The sequence below is a fragment of the Humulus lupulus genome, chromosome 7, assembly GCF_963169125.1.
Source record: "Humulus lupulus chromosome 7, drHumLupu1.1, whole genome shotgun sequence".
NCBI classification, from domain to species: Eukaryota; Viridiplantae; Streptophyta; class Magnoliopsida; order Rosales; family Cannabaceae; genus Humulus; species Humulus lupulus.
This window is the reverse complement of record NC_084799.1, coordinates 90,809,824-90,827,118: the sequence shown is the minus strand read 5'-3', so window position 1 is coordinate 90,827,118 and position 17,295 is coordinate 90,809,824. Positions and strand designations below refer to the sequence as shown.

General features: G+C 40.2%; 1 protein-coding gene across 1 annotated transcript; it reads right to left on the bottom strand.

Annotated features, from left to right (window-relative positions):
• Positions 1 to 6,368: 6,368 nt before the first annotated feature.
• On the bottom strand, positions 6,369 to 7,388 carry LOC133791965 (uncharacterized). The gene has a single exon (XM_062229874.1). It carries the CDS (start codon positions 7,386 to 7,388, stop codon positions 6,369 to 6,371), a length of 1,020 nt encoding a protein of 339 aa, XP_062085858.1.
• Between the last annotated feature and the right edge of the window lie 9,907 nt (positions 7,389 to 17,295).

The following is a 17,295-nucleotide window of genomic DNA, read 5'->3' as shown; positions in this document are numbered from 1 at the left end:
GGTATAAGCCAGTGATGAAAATCCAGTATGGAAGTCTAAAAAGCATAAGAGCCTATCGGATCAAAACCTCCTATCATATTATGCTAAGGATGTAAACTAGCATAAACACATACACAGCAAGAACAGCATGAATGAAAACTGACAAAATGGAAAACAAAGATTGCTTACTTACACAATAATGGCGATTGCAGAGAGATTGTTGATTGAAGAAGAGGTTGCAAATAAGAACTCACGGACTCGAACAGACCGGGGTTTCTTTGTTTCTTTGGCCGAGAAAACATGCACAGAATAGAAACTTTTTGAGGAGGTCTCTGGTTTCGTTTTTCTTCTTTTCTTGCTTTTGGTGAACGAAGGTAAAAATGAAGATGAAGAATGGGGTCTCGTATATATAGATGGAAAAAGGGGGATTAATTCGGGGCGTTGAATGAAATCCTTGCTAGATTGGACGGATGGGAATCAATGACAAGATGGCGCCGAAAAGGTGGCAGACGGATGATCGTGGGCATGTTTCCAAAGTACTCAAGTACCAAAAATGAGCAATACCCGGCTGACGCGTGTCCATTTTCAAAAGTGTGACGGTACAGTTCTCAAAGAAAGTAGTTCAAAAGTTTCCTTCTCTTAGGATTCGAACAAATACTTTTGAGGGGGCAATATGTTACACCCAGATTTCGAGCTATGTTAAATATGATCTCGAAAGTTGGATTCGCAAATAAGTGGACTCATAAGGTTGGAAACATGCTCCAGGATTGGATGTCGAGCCTACAGGACATAGACGACCTCGAGTATGGTGACCTCGAAGTATTCATGATCTCGAAAGATAGCTTCGGGGACGCTCTCATCTTCAGGGACGATCTCGGATCAGGGGTCCCGAGCTCGACGCACATACGATCTCGAAAGCCATGTGGCCTCGGGAGATGTTTTTAGCTCGATAGATGACGGGAAACCTGGGAAGCTAAAGCCTTAGAGATACGCGATAACCACCTTGAATATCTACAAGTGTTATAAATACGAGATGTAATTCTCATTTATTATTGTAAATCCCCTAGAATCATGGGATATTATTTGGTCAGTTATACGTCTCCTGATCTTCAGGGGACGTTTCTTTTTATATCTGATTATAGGCATTTAAAGTCATTTATTTTATTTATACAAAAATAGTAACTACCCAAAATATGTGGGATAGTATTCTGCAGCCTTCTCTATAAATAGAGAGGCCATGCACCATTGTAAAGGACCGAAATTCTGATCTTTGAGAGAAAACTCTGGAGAATTCATTCCTGAAGAATTCCTAGAGATAATCTTGAGTTTAATAACAAAGACTCGTGGACTAGGCAGATTTAACTGCTGAACCACGTAAAAATCGTGTGTTTATATTGTTTTATTTCAATTGGCCATTATCAGTTATTGTTTATGTGCTCTTCTTTCACTGTTTGACGAAAAGCGACGTCAACAGTTTATTCTTTGGGTTTTTTTTTTTCAAATGTGGTTCCCATTCTTTATACTTTGTAATACTTAGGTCCCAAAAATTTATTTTGTATCAGTTAGGTCTCCAACCTTTTCAAAACATATCATTTAAGTCTCTAAATACTATTTTTGTTTCTTTTTTTAAAAAATACATAAAAAAAAATACAAATAAATAGTAAATCATTCTTAAAATATTTGGACATTTAATTTGTAACAATAACAAACATGATATGAGAAAAATATTTTTTCATGACATTTTTAAAAATATTTGATATTCTTATAAATTAAATTAATGTTTTATTAAAAAAATATTCTTAAGTACATTATTGTTTTATAATTAATATTAATAACTATATTATCTCTATTATCTTCATATTATCAATTTTTATTATATTTATATTTTTTTTCATTTCATACATTATTTTTAAAACATAATAATAATAGTGTATATAAAGTTATTTATGTGCATATATATACTAGATACAAGGAACGTGCAATATGCACGTTTGCATAGTATTATTTATAGAATTTATTAATTATTTTTATTAAATTTATATTAATGTCATATAAATTTTGAAATAAATATCATGTTTTAATTAAATAATTTATTTATTTTTGTTTAAGTTTATGTTTGTTCTAGTTTTTGAATTTGAGAGTGACAACAAGACATTATATATTATATATTTAATGTAATATTAAATATTATACGTGAATTTTAAATTTAAGTTTCTTGCTAGTTTATTTAAAAAAATAATTTGTTGCTAACTCACAATAAATTATATTATATATTTAATATGATATTATTCTAATAAGTAAGTTTAAGTTTAATTAAATTTTATTTAAGTTATAAAACGTATGATTTTATTATTTTTAAATAATTATCATTGTAAAATATATCATATTTTAATTTGTTTAATTATTTATTATTTTAAAATAATTATCACTGTAAAATATCTTAAAAATATCATATTCTAATTTGTTTAATTATTTATTATTTTTAAATAATTATTATTGTAAAATATCTCAAAAATATCATATTTTGATTTTTTTAATTATTTATTTTATTTTATTTAAGTTTAAGTGTTTACAAACTACCGTTAAATATAAGAATATTTCGTTAAAATTAACATTAAAAAAATAAAAAATCGTTAAAACTAAGAATTTTCGTTATCTACACACTTATTATATAGAAAAGTTATATGATTAGTTATAAGTTGCATTATAGAAAAAATTGACAAATTAAAAAATAAATATGTACATTATAAATATTGATAATCTCGTGATGGTTAAGTTATTAATATTTAAAATTTATAGGTAAGATTTTTTTTAATGAAAAATTAATTTTATTTATAAAACCATTAAATATTTTTTAAAATGTAATGAAAATATATTTTTTTTCAATATCATATTTGGTATTATTATAAATTAAGTGGTCCAATTTTTTTTAAGACTGATTTATCATTTTTTTTTATATTTTATTTATATGTATTTTGAAAGAAAAATAAATAAAAATAGCATTTAGGGACTTAAATGATACAATTTAAAATGATTGAGGATCTAACTGATAGAAAATCAAATTTCAGGACCTAAGCATTACAAAGTGTAAAATATATGGACTATAGCTGAAAAAAAAACTTTAATCTTTAGAATACACGTATTTTGTTACTTAACCTTAATTTTTGGAATTGGGTTGTGGATTTGTTTTTTGTGTTGTTTGGTAACACTTACAAAAATTGTTTTTTATTTAATTAATTAAAAATTTAAAAATTAAACATAAAATGTGTTTGGTAATTCTATTTTTATTTATTATTTTTTAAAATTTTAATTAAAATTTATTAAATTTTAAAAGTATAATTTTTTCACTTTCAAATTTTTTTTAAACAATTTTTTCTTTCTTTTGTTTTTCTCTTTTGTAAATCAATACCTTATATTGTTAAAAAATAAAAAAAAATAATCAAATGCGTTTATTATTTTTTGTTTTTAAAAACAAAAAAACAAAAATAATTAATATAGATCTCCATCTCTGTGCGCATTAATTTTCCAGTGATGTTAAAATTCTTTTTGTGTTTTTCTTCATCTTCTCATTTTGCGTGATTGAATTGATAAATTTTTATTTGATTTTTTATTAAAGATTCTCTCTTTTCTTGAAGTTTTCGTTTTTATGATATGCTTTTCCGATTATCTTCTTTCTTTTTTTCTCAATTTTATTTTATTGTTTTTGTTTTTGTTTTTGTTTTTATTTTTTTACTCTTATTTTTTTAATTATTTGAATCCATGTATCTTCTCGTTTATTGAGAACAAATTTATAACAGTGACTCAGTGAGAATATAACTGGTACTTGATTTTTTATTAGTTATTTTAATTAAAATATTATTAAATTATTTTTTTCTTATTATTTAATAACATTATTTTAATATTATTCTTTTTAAAGTAATAAAAGTTTGTTTTTATATTTGAATGAAAGTATTTTTTTTTATGAGAAAGAAAACTTTATTGATCAACAACTAAAGAATTACAGACAGAACAAATAGCAAGAACCCCCAACATATTAAAGGCTACTTACAAACTCAAGCATATTCCTCTCTCTAGAAGATAGCTTCCTAGAGCTAAGATTGAGCACTCTAGTTTTTACAGAGAACCGAATCAAACAATCTATTTTAAGAATTGTAAAACAACTGTTATCAAAGCAACAAAGGTTCCAATTTAACTAAATGAAGTAAACTGTGGCAGCTAGAGTTGCAGCCACAATTTGGAACGCCCAACCTCTCCTTCTACCAGCAATCCACACAAGCCAATCTTCAAACTTCTCCGACCAAATCACCTCGCCAAGCCAGCCATACATGCTATGCATGATCCTCTTAGAGAAGATGCAGTCAAAGAATAAGTGAGAATGACTTTTATCAGCTTGAGCGCAAATCGAGCATAAAAGAGAATTAACATTCAATCAACAATAATAAAGCAAATCTCTAGTAAGGAGATGACTGTTAACAGCTTGCCACAAAATAAACCTATGTTTAGGGGCTGAAAGTTTGCACCAAACCATTCTCTTATAATTAATCTTCTCACAAGTTAGAAGCAAATTGTATAGACTACCCAAATTTAGCTTACCATTCACCATAGCAGCCTCCAAAACACTTCTAGATAAAGAACTGCACAGCTTAATTAACTTCCGCCAATACCAACTAGTATCTTGTTTTAACACATGGTCTCAAATGTGCTCCCCTTTTAAGTATATGCTATTCACCCATTTAACCCACAACTGGTCTTACTTAGAGGAAATATCCCAAATGTGCTTAGCTAGCAAGATCCTATTCCAAGCCGGACCCTCTCTAAAACCCAGCCGTCCAAAAGATTTCGGATGGCAAACTTGCTCCCAAGAAGTAAAATGAAACTTACTTCGAGAACCCTTCTCTCCCTAAAGGAAAATTCTACAGAGCCAATCAATGTCCTTAACAACACTCTGAGGCAACAAGAAAATACTCATCCAATAGTTACGAATCTCCATCAAAACAGAGTGGACCAGCTGAACCCGACCAGCATAAGATAGGTGACGACTAGCCCAGGAATTCAGCCTCAGCCGCAGCCGCATCTTCTTAAGAATAATATCATAATCAGTAGCCTTCCATTTGGTAGATCTCAAAGGCACTCCAAGATACTTCAGCGGAAACAATCCCTCATCAATCTTAGAATACTCCAGAATATTGACCTTTTCAGCTGCTGATATCCCCCCAAATAGATTGGAGACTTGTGTTTATTAATAGCCCGAAGTAGCACAAAACTCAGTAAAAGCCCCTTGCAAAACTTGCACAGAATCAATATTTCCTTTGCAAAACAAAATGAGATCATCAGCAAAACAAAGGCTAACAAGATTAAGGGATTTACACATAGGATGGAACCTGAATGATTTGTCCTTGGAAGTTTTAAGCAACAGTCGAGTAAGATAATCCATGACAATAACAAAGAGCAGATGAAAGATCAGATCTCCTTGTCTAAGCCATTTTTCTCCCTTAAATTGCCCTTGAATTCTACCATTCATCACCAATGAATAAGAGGTACCCCGCAAGCACACCATAATCCATCTTATGAATCTATTAGGAAAGCATAGAGCATTTAATAAATTCTCCAAGAAATCCCAATCAATAGTATCATAGGCTTTACTAAGATCGATCTTCATCGCACACCGAGGATAACTATTTTTCCTGTTATAACCCTTAATCAAGTCTTGAAAAATAAGAACATTATGAGCAAGAGATCTATTCTTTATAAAAGCACCTTGATTATGATTAATCAGAGAAGAGAGATTTTTGGCTAGCCGGACATAAATCATTTTAGATATGCACTTATATATGGTATTGCAGCAAGAAATAGGCCTGAATTCAGAAGCATTAGTCGGTTGCTCCACTTTAGGAATAAGAGAAATGATGGTATCATTCAGCAAAGGAGGAATTCTATCTGTTTCAAAGAAGTCCAACACAGCCAAAGACACTTCCTTACCAACATCCTTCCACATAGCTTTGAAAAAACCAGCCCCATAACCATCAGGACCCAGGCTCTTAATCGAGTGAAAGCTAAATAAAGCAGATCTAACATCTTGAGGGGTGAAAGGTTTAAGCAAATCCATTTGAGCACCAAACTCCAAGACCGGACCAAATCCAATACAGCTAGAGTCAATTCTACCAGAAGCAGTACTAGCATCACATAAAACTCTTGAAATGTAGGATAAAATGATTAACGACCTCCTCATAATCATCCACGACTTTACCATTTGTAGCAATATAAGACACAATACGGTTAACTGCTCTTCTTTTCTTTAAGCTAGCATGAAAGAATGAGGAGTTTTCATCACCAAATCGGAGCCAAGTAATTTTACTTTTTTGGCGAAGAAAACTTTCATAAATTTTTGCCTACCTACTGAACTCCCACTGAGCAGCTCTTTCCTCATAATGCAATTGAATATTCATAGGATCATTGTGAAGGTTAGCTTGTGCCTGCTGAAACTTACATTTGCTCTCCTCATAGTTTCTAACAACATCTCCCATAGACTTCCAATTAAATTTCTTCAGAACATGCTTAATTCTAGAAAGTTTCCAAACAATACCTTCCAAGCCCCTGCCCTTTAAAGGCTTAGTACAGCTCTCTAGAACTATCTCCCTAAATTTAGAATGAGTAGACCACATGTTATAGAACCTGAATGGATTCACACCAGTCCTTCTTACTTCCACTTGCTTGATAAGAATAAAGCTGTGATCTGAAATCACATCCCATTGAGAAATAACTTCAGCCAAAGTGAAGGAATCCACCCACTCCTCATTCTTAAAAACTCTATCCAGCTTAGAGAAAATTCGAGCTCCCCCTTCTTGTTTGTTAGACCAGGTATAAGTTGGCTCCATAATCTTCATTTCATCAACTAAGCCTAAAGCTTCCCACTGCCGAGCATCCTCTAGTTCCTTAGCTGAAATAGGCCTCCCTCCAATCCTATCGTCAACATCAAAAACAACATTGAAATCCCCCAAAATAATCCAAGGTTTAATAAGAAATTGCAAATTGGCTAAATTAAGCCACAGAGACCTCCTTGCCTCCAAACTATTAGAGTCGTACACAATAGTAAGACAAAACTCTTGGTTTCTACCAAAATTTTTAACTCTACTGTGTAAGAACTGATCACTCTCCTGAATAACAGCGATGTTCACCAAACTATCTTTCCAAATTAATAAGATATGACCCTCCAAACACATATTACTGTAATAGCTCCAACCAGTAAAAATAGAACTCATTACATCCTTTATTTCCTCACCCTTGACTTTAGTTTCAAGAAGCGCCCCAATGCCAACTTTATTCAACCTGGAGATATCAAAAACTGATAGTTGCTTATTCTTCTCATTTAGCCCCCCAATGTTCCAACTCAGAATGTTGTAGAAATCCATTAATATCAAAAGGCACTATCGGTTCTGAAATTTCCTGTTGTTGCTCTTGGAGAGCACTATAAGCACAGTCTCCTCAGATACAACAACAACCTCCTCAGTAGTCGAAAGCATTGCATTATCGCGGTCTATGGATGAAGGGGGCTCCGGCACTACAACTTGATTGACCAGCTTCTGCATAGGCTTATGTTGACCCTCGATTTAGCCAACTGACACGGAGTCAAAATATGAATGATATAGACGAATATGTATAGATAATAACGTAATGGCAAAAGTAAAGAAAACACAGTAATTTATAGTGGTTCGGCCCCAGAATCTGGTAATGACCTACGTCCACTTAGAATGATATTGATATGGGAACAAAAGTGTGATCAGAGAACTTGGGTTCAATGAGTTTCAACACTCCTCATAAACAATACAAGTTTTCACAGATAATTTCTATATCTCTATGATTTCCGGGCTCCAAAAGTCCCTTCCCATGAGCCATCTCCTGCTTTTTATAGGCTCATGGAGGGTTGCCCAATATTGTTACAGATATTATCCCCTGAATCATGGGATATTTAGAAGATTGCATGAAATAAATTCGGGATACATAAGATCTTTCCATAAATGTTGCTTTGCCAGCGGAACCACCGACCAGTATGATCGTGGTAAAAACAGGTATGTCCTGCTTCTGGTGTGTCTCCTGGTCGATACTCTAGCAGACGCTCCAGGTGTCAGCCACGTGTCAAGAGATTATTTGCCACGTCACAAATGCTAATTTATTGGATAACATTTGCCCCCCAAAGTTTATTTACCACGAACAGTAAATAAACTTTGAACGAACGACCCTTCGGTAACCCCTCCTGACGTATCAGAGCCCTTCGTGCGTTCTTGAAAAAAGCAAACCACTCCTGTCTAATCAAGGCTTTTCAGTTTCCCAGAAACAATTATGACGGCCATTACGCTTCCCCATACTTCGAAAATGGAAAACTAATGATCACGCCTTTTGAACACCAAAGACAAACTTATATAAGGTTACTTGAGGCACTTCTTTCCTTTTTACGCACGTCATCTCTTTGTCGAAAAACCCTAAAAACCAGAGCTTTACTCTCTCCGGCGAACCTTCCTTTGTGCTGTAGGATCAGACGGTGGGCTCATTGACTCCCGAAACTCTCACTTCCATCTTCACGACCACTTTCCTTGGTAAGCTACTCTGAAACTCCATGCTTCTAACCTTTTGTGGTGCATGCTTTTAAATGGTCTAATGTTTGAATCTCTTGGTTTCTGGTTTTTTTTTTTTTTTTTTTAACGCCTGTAGATAAGATGTCTTTGTAGGCAACGTAGGCTTATGAGCAGGTTTAAAACCCAGGATTAGTGCTTTTTAGGACGTAGGATCGAAGTAGCATTTCGATTTTTTAGACCAGTTGAAAATAATTTCTTCCCGTTGTGAGGGGAGTCGAAAAAGCTTTTCAGGAAAACTTTTCACTTTCACCCTTTTGGTCCGTTTTTTAAACTGTTTGCGCAGAGAGACTTAGAATGCTGTTATATAAAGGCTTAGCTTTTATACTTCGACCAGCGTTACTGTAAGAATCTCCTAGATTCCTCTGACCTCGCCTCCCCATTCTTCTGTTTGCAGATTTTAATGCCAGATTTGTGGGGAGGTGAGAGACCCATCGACGACGACCTCCTTGCCCAACTGCTCGAGGGAGAAGAACAACTAGCCGATCGCATCCACCAGATACCCTTCTCACGAGTCTCTTCCAGACCGCACCCTTCTCCTTCAATGGCCCGTTCAAAATCCTCTGGCAAGAAAAGGCCCGAATCTGAAAGTAACCCTTCTCCTTCTGCCCAGCCTGATTCGCAGGCGGGGGCTCCCTCGACCAGTGGTCGAGAGAATCTTACTCCTGACCCCAATATCCAAACTAGGGCTCGTCCTCGTCATCGCAATCCGCCTGATGTCGAGTGGTACACTCCTCCAGCTAGTTCGATGACCCTTCGGATGGTCGCGAACTGCTTCAGAAAATACCCCCTAACGGGGGTAACCATTACACGTCCTACTGCGGAGCAGAGGGCTAACCGTCCAGGAGGGGCAAACAGCGCCTGGTCCCGGTATCACATTGAAGCGGGGGCTTATCTCCCTCTTCATCCTTTCTTTGTGGGGGTGGCCAATTATTTCGGTGTCGCTCCCTTTCAAATAACCCCTAACGGATATAGGATGTTGGCTGCACTCTATGTCCTGTACAAACTTAACAAATGGCCAGAACCTTCACCTCATGAGGTTAACTACCTCTTTGACCTTAAGTCCAACCCTCAACACAACGGGACGGGCTTTTTTCACTTCTGTCATCAGGAAACTGGCCGGACGTTTTTGAGTGGCACCACCCACATATCAAACGTGGGACATTACAATAAGGAGTACTTCTTTACTCCGGATATATCCAGCAACAACTTGGCTTTCGCGAGAGGAGGTACAATTTTGTCTTTGCCTTGGTCGATACTTTATCATAGAGTATTTCCTTTCGTCATTTCTCAAACTCGACTTGCTTTTCAGGCCCCTGGTTGCGCCCGACCCCAACACCAGACATGGTGTCGAGGTCTGATACTCTGGCCAAGATGTCTGCCACTACCAAATGTGTCAAGACCTTGACACAAGAAAAGAATTTGAGGTCGTCTGGCCTTCTGGCTCCTCGCCATGACAATAGAGGGTCCGAAACGGACGAACCCACTGCCGGGGGGGTTCCCGAGTAGCAAATTCCTGTGCCCTCTCCAAGGAGGAGGCCAACAGGAGTTACGATCAGGGAACCCACGGGCAGCCCTTCTGCAGAAAGGCCTTCTGCTCCCCAAGGCAAGGGGAAAGAAAAGGCCAAAGAACCAGTTGTTGACTTGGAAGAGTCTTCTGATGACAATGGTAACGTTATTTCGCTTTTAAATGGTCTGCCAATCCCCTGTCACATGTTTGACGGGGATGGCAACTTTACATATGCTCCAAATCTAGGACCAAACTTCTTCATGCCAGAAAATGAGTATATGATTAATAGAGTCAATAGTATAGCGACCAGTAGTTGTAGCTCGGGTATTCACTTTATTATCTTCTTTCTGTTGTATTACTTATTTTCACCTTTTTCTTCCCTTACTAACCTCTTGTGTTTATTTTCATGCAGATATGTCGACTCCCAATATCTTTGACATGTACCAGGCCGAAGAGGAAGAGGAAGTCCCTCAACTTCAACGGAGGTCAAAGAAACGAACTGGTGAAACCAGTCGAGGCCCTTCAGCCAAGAAGAGTCGACCAGAAGACCCTCCTCAGGGCACTCCAACCGGGCAAAGTCCTGCGCCAACTGGGCGAACTCCTACCCCTCCTCCAGCTCCTTCTGAACAACAAAACACCCATGCTCGGTCCAATCCTCCACCTGCGCCTGCTAGGGAGCATCTTTCTCGCGAAGAGGCTCATGAGGCCAGGCTCGTGAGCCATACCATTCGATCCGCTAAGGATCGAATTGAACGCATTGGCAGAGGTGAGCGTGTTGGGGCCGCCATGATCCAAGCTGTAGAGCTACCAGTCGATCAGATCCTGAACAGGACTCTGAACGAGATCTCCAGCGTAAGTATTTCTTTGTTTCTCGAGTCTTTGTTTTTTCAGTTCTCGTGATAAGTCTTGACTTCTTTTTCTCTTGTTTACAGGCCTTACTTTCTGCCATTACTGCTCGTACCCGAGCCCAGGCCTACTTTGAGCAGATTGAGGCTAAAGTTCTCGAGAAACATCAGGTGAAGGCGGCTGAGGAGCTTTCGGCTGCTGAAGCCAAACATGCTAAGGAGTTGGGGACGGTGGTCCGAGAGCGGGATGCAGCGGTGACCAAACTGTCCGCGGCTGAAGCTGCTAAAGATGCAGCGGTTAAGCTAAGGGAAGAGTACCGGTCGTACAACAAAACTCATCTCCGCGAGATCAAGCATCTGGAGGGGGTAGTCAAGTCTAAGGACGAGACTATTGCCACTCTCGAGGGCAAGGTGCAGCAGTCGGAGCTTGACAACTCCAAGAATCTGGAAAAGTACAAGAGGGCGACACTCCGATGTTTCTATAAATTTTGGAAACAAAATCAGGGTGCTGACTTTAGCTACCTTTCAGAGGAGGTCAGAGTTGCGGAGTTGGCTCGGTGCGCTGCTCAACTGGCTGAAGAGGAGGCGAGAGCTGCGACTCCTGCAACCCCAAGCGTCGTTGGTTTGGACGAAGAAACCATCGAGGAAGAGACTGACCAGGTTGTTGCCCAGGATCCTCCTGCCCCCCATGCCTCTTAATTTATTTAGCTGTTCTTCTTTATTTTTGAACACGCGACCCACGGGTCGCAATGTAAAGACAATAATTTCTTTTTAAGCTTTGCTGCACGGGCAGTAAATCTTTTTGTTTGAACAATTACATCCAAGCAGCAATGCTTGCGGTGTAAAAGCTTAACTCTTGGTGTTATAATATTTTTACTTATTATAACGTTTGTCCGTATGACCGAACTTAGCATAGTACTTTGGCATCATATATTTTGAAAAAATACTCTAAGTACTTGAAGCATGCTTTCACTCATTTTGTTCATGTGTTTACATACCTTGAGAGTATGCTTTGCTATCGATGTGCCTTATATGCCCCCCAAGTGATCGAGGAGCTTTAGGTCCTTGGTCACTTGCCTTGACCATGGCCTGTCCGAACATTCCTGTTCACGCGGAAAAATGATACTTGTAATACAGCAAAACAACACACGTAATGAACAAATACTTGTAAATGTAAATTCACAAAGGTTGGCAAGAACGACTGGCTGAGCACAGTCCCTTATAATTTCGTATTAAAAATGGACTAATCATGTCTTTACGAATGATTCTGAAACAGAATCTTACATATACGAGCAGTTAGCCATACACCGTGGCTAACCCTCTTTGCAAAACTTGTAAAAATTAATAGAAAAATTTGAACAAGCCAGTCCTTTAAGAAGGGCTGTTTATTGATAATACTTGCGCAGGTGTTCTCCATTCCAGTAACGTGGAACGAGATCTCCGTTTAAGCGTGCAAGTTTTTAGGTGCCTGGGTGAAGGACTTCTTCAATCTGGTAAGGTCCTTCCCAGTTAGGTCCGAGCACGCCAGCAGTGGGGTCGCGGGTATTCAAGAAAACTCGTCGTAACACCAAGTCTCCGACGTTGAATCTTCTTTCTTTAACTTTGGAGTTAAAGTACCGGGCGACTTTTTGCTGATAAGCAGCGACTCGAAGTTGAGATTTTTCTCGTATCTCGTCAATTGAGTCTAAGGACTCCAGCATTAGCTGGCTGTTTTGGTCTTGATCGTACGTTAAATGCCGATGTGAGGGGGGATCTATTTCGACGGGTAACATGGCCTCATACCCATAAGCTAAGGAAAATGGAGTACGTCCTGTGGCTGTTCGATGAGATGTTCTATACGACCAGAGGACTTCAGGTAGTTGTTCTGGCCATGCTCCTTTAGCTTCTTCAAGTCTTTTCTTCAGGGTGTCCTTGAGGGTTTTGTTTACAGCTTCGACTTGCCCATTCGCTTGGGGGTGTGCGACTGAAGAAAAGCTCTTAATTACCCCATGCCTTTCGCAGAAATCGGTGAAGAGGTCGCTGTCAAATTGGGTTCCGTTGTCTGATACTTTTTTTCTGGGCAAACCATACCGGCACACAATGTTCTTGATGACAAATTCGAGAACTTTCTTGGTTGTGATGGTTGCGAGTGGTTCAGCTTCGGCCCATTTTGTGAAGTAATCGATTGCCACAACTGCGTACTTTACTCCTCCTTTTCCTGTTGGCAGTGATCCAATTAAGTCTATTCCCCATATTGCGAAAGGCCACGGGCTCTGCATCTGCTTTAGCTCGTTTGGAGCTGCTCGTGGGATTTTGGAGAACCTCTGACATTTGTCACACCTTCGTACGTACTCCATTGAATCCTCGTTCATCGTTGGCCAAAAATAGCCCTGTCGAAGAATTTTTTTCGCCAAACTCTGCCCCCCAGCGTGATCTCCGCGGAAGCCTTCATGCACCTCTTTCATGAGTTCCTTAGCTTTTTCTGATGTAATGCACCTGAGCAGTGGCATTGAATATCCTTTTCGGTACATAACACCGTCGAGCAGTATGTACCTAGCAGCTTGTCTTTGCAGAGTTCTGGCCTTGTTTCTATGTGCTGGCAATATCCCATTTGTCAGATACTCCAGGTAAAGCGCCATCCATGTATCTTCTACTCGAATTTCCATGCTGGCTTCGGCCGCATCAATGCTTGGTTCACTTAATCTCTCTACTGGGACTATGTTCAAGGTGTTAGCATCTTTAGCACTTGCAAGTTTGGCCAAGGCGTCTGCATTCGAATTTTGGTCTCGCGGAATTTGCTGGAGGGTGTATTTTGTAAACTGTGCTAGCAAATCTTTTGTTTTATTAAGGTAGGCCATCATTTTTAACCCTCGCGCTTGATATTCTCCCAGGACTTGATTCACGACCAGCTGAGAGTCGCTGAAAATATCGAGCGCTTTTATGTTCATCTCCCTGGCCATTCTCAGTCCAGCGAGGAGTGCTTCGTATTCCGCTTCATTGTTTGACGCTACGAAATCAAACCTGATTGCGCAGTGAAATCGATGCCCATCGGGCGTTATCAATATCACTCCCGCTCCAGCGTGAGATTCATTAGATGATCCATCTGTGAATAGTTTCCACGAAGGAGTCTTGTCTTGAGGCATGAGCGCCTCAGGCTTTTCGCACAACTCGTTGCTGGGGAGTTCGGTGAACTCCGCAATAAAATCGGCTAAGGCTTGCCCTTTTATTGCTGCTCGCGGTGAATAAGTTACGTCGAACTGTCCCAATTCGACTGCCCACTTTAACAGTCGTCCAGCCGCCTCAGGTTTTTGGAGGACCTGCCGAAGGGGCTGGTCGGTCAGAACCGTGATAGGATGGGCTTGGAAATACGGTCGCAACTTTCAGGAGGCTAGAATTAGGCAATATGCTAATCTTTCGATCGGTGGGTATTTTAATTCTGCACCGATAAGCCTTTTGCTGACGTAGTAAACAGCTTTCTGCGCGCCTTCTTCATCCCGTATCGGTACCGCGCTAGCAGCAACTTCAGTAATTGCCAGATAAATATACAAAGTCTCCCCTTCGATTGGTTTTGATAGGATGGGAGGTCGCGACATATGAGCCTTTATTGACTGGAATGCTTGCTCGCAGTCTCCCGTCCATTCAAACTTCTTATTTCCCCTAAGTAGATTGAAGAATGGAACGCACTTGTCAGTTGATTTTGAGATGAATCTACTAAGGGCAGCTATCCTTCCGGTCAGACTTTGGACATCCTTGATCTTTTCCGACGATTTCATATCGATCAGGGCTTTTATCTTGTCGGGGTTGGCCTCGATTCCCCTTGAATTCACTATAAACCCTAAAAACTTTCCTGACCCGACTCCAAAGGAACATTTGAGGGGATTCAACTTCATATGGTACTTGTTTAACACATCAAAGCACCTTTGCAAATCCTTCACATGTCCTTCAGCCTTCTTGGACTTTACCAGCATGTCATCCACATATACTTCCATGCTTACTCCGATCAGCTCCTTGAACATGTGGTTGACCAATCGTTGGTAAGTTGCACCTGCGTTTTTCAGTCCAAAGGGCATTACTTTGTAACAATATAAGCCCGTATCGGTCCGAAAGCTGGTATGATCCTCATCAGGGGGATGCATGCTGATCTGATTGTAGCCTGAATACGCGTCCATGAACGAAAGGGTCTCATGCCCAGCAGTTGCATCGACTAGCTGGTCGATCCTCGGGAGTGGGAAGCAGTCTTTTGGGCAGGCCTTATTGAGGTCTGTAAAATCCACACAGGTCCGCCATTTGCCGTTAGGCTTGGGGACCAACACCGGATTGGAGACCCATGATGGATAAAACGCCACCCTGATGAACCCATTTTCTTTAAGTCTTTCGACTTCTTCTTTCAAGGCTCTTGATCTGTCTTTATCGAGCAGCCTTCTTTTTTGTTGCACCGGTGGAAAGACTTTGTTTATGTTCAGGACATGGCTGATCACTGCAGGATCTATTCCGACCATGTCTTTATGTGACCAGGCGAAAACTCCCTGGTTCTCTTGCAAGAATTCCACCAGCGCCTGTTTCGCGGTAGGTTCTAAATTCTTCCCAATCCTTACGATTCGGGTCGGGTCTTTTTCATCGAGATGGACCTCCTCCAGGTCCTCGACGGGTCCAACATTTTCTTCAAAATCCCCAAAGCGAGGATCCAAATCTATATCCTCACTTTGGGCAACACCCTATTTGGTGACTTTTCCACCTGATTGGGTTTGTCTGTCTTCCGTCATCTGCAATCGTTCTGGGGTAGCGCTCCTCGATGCTCCACTTTTTGCCTTTGTGACCGAGGCGTTATAGCACTCCCTGGCTTCCCTTTGGTTTCCTAAAACGCATCCTACCCCTGCGTCCGTTGGGAATTTCATGGCCAGATGCCACATGGAGATGATGGCCCTCAGTTCAACCAGTATGGGTCTCCCAATAACGGCATTATACGCTGAAGGACAATCGACCACTACAAAAGTGGCGAGGAATGTCCTTGAGGCAGGCGCTGTACCCGTTGTCACTGGGAGTTTGATCATTCCGGCTGGAGCGAGTCCTTCTCCAGAGAAGCCGTATATGGTTTGATTGCAGGGCTCCAAGTCCTTCACGGACAGCTTCATGCGTTCCAGCGTTGATTTATACAGGATGTTTACTGAACTTCCTGTATCGACCAGTATTCTTTTTACCATCATATTGGCCATTTGGATGTCTACGACCAGCGGATCGGAATGTTGGAACCGGACGTGTTGGGCATCACCCTCAGAGAAGGTTATCCCGCATTCCTCTGAGCGGGACTTTTTCGGTGCTCGGTCCTCCACAGTCATCATCTCAATGTCCTGGTCGTGGCGTAGAGTTCGAGCATATCGTTCTCTAGCCTTTCCGCTATTTCCTGCGAGGTGCGGGCCTCCACAGATGGTTAAAAGTGTTTCGGCTACGGGGGCAGGCTGTAATGGTGGCGAACGTTGGCGTGCGGACGTCTGCTCGTTGCCACCTGGAGCTTCTCGTTGGGAAGTTCCCGAGGCCCGTACGTACCTTCTCAAGTGTCCTTGTCTAATGATGAACTCGATTTCATCTTTTAGCTGGTTGCATTCATTAGTGTCATGTCCGTAGTCGTTATGGTAACGACAGAATTTGGTAGTGTCTCTTTTTGAAATGTCCTTTCGAATGGGCCCAGGTTTCTTGTAGGGCACACTAGAGCTTGTGGCCTGGTAAACCTCTCCTCGAGACTCAACGGGGCAGTGTAGTTAGTGAACCTAGGTTCATAACGATTACCCTTGGCTCGTTTATTGTCGAAGGTGGAAGGCTCATTGTGATGCCGTTTCCCACCATTCTTGCCATTACCGTTGCCGTTTCCGTTGCCCTTGCCGTTGCCATTTGGTTTGGTGCCATTGGCGGCTTTGGCGGCTTTGGCGGGTTCGGCAGCCTTCTTGCCCTTGTTCGAGGATTTTCCATCATCGGCAATGGATTCTTCGAGTTTGATATACCGATCAGCTCGGTCTAAGAATTCCTGGGTGGTTCTAACCCCATCCTTACGAAGACTTTTCCATAGGGGCGAACGACGCCTCACTCCCGCGGTTATAGCCATCATTTTTCCTTCGTCCCCGACTGTCTTTGCTCCGGCTGCCGCTCGCATAAAGCGCTGGATGTAATCTTTTAGTGATTCTCCATCTTGCTGGCGGATCTCAACTAGTTGGTTTGCTTTGGTCGGGTGGACACGACCTGCGTAGAACTGTCCGTAGAACTCCCTTACGAACATTTCCCAAGAAACTATGCTTGCAGGTGGGAACTTAAAGAACCATTCCTGCGCGGCTTCAGAAAGTGTTGCAGGAAAGATCCTGCACCG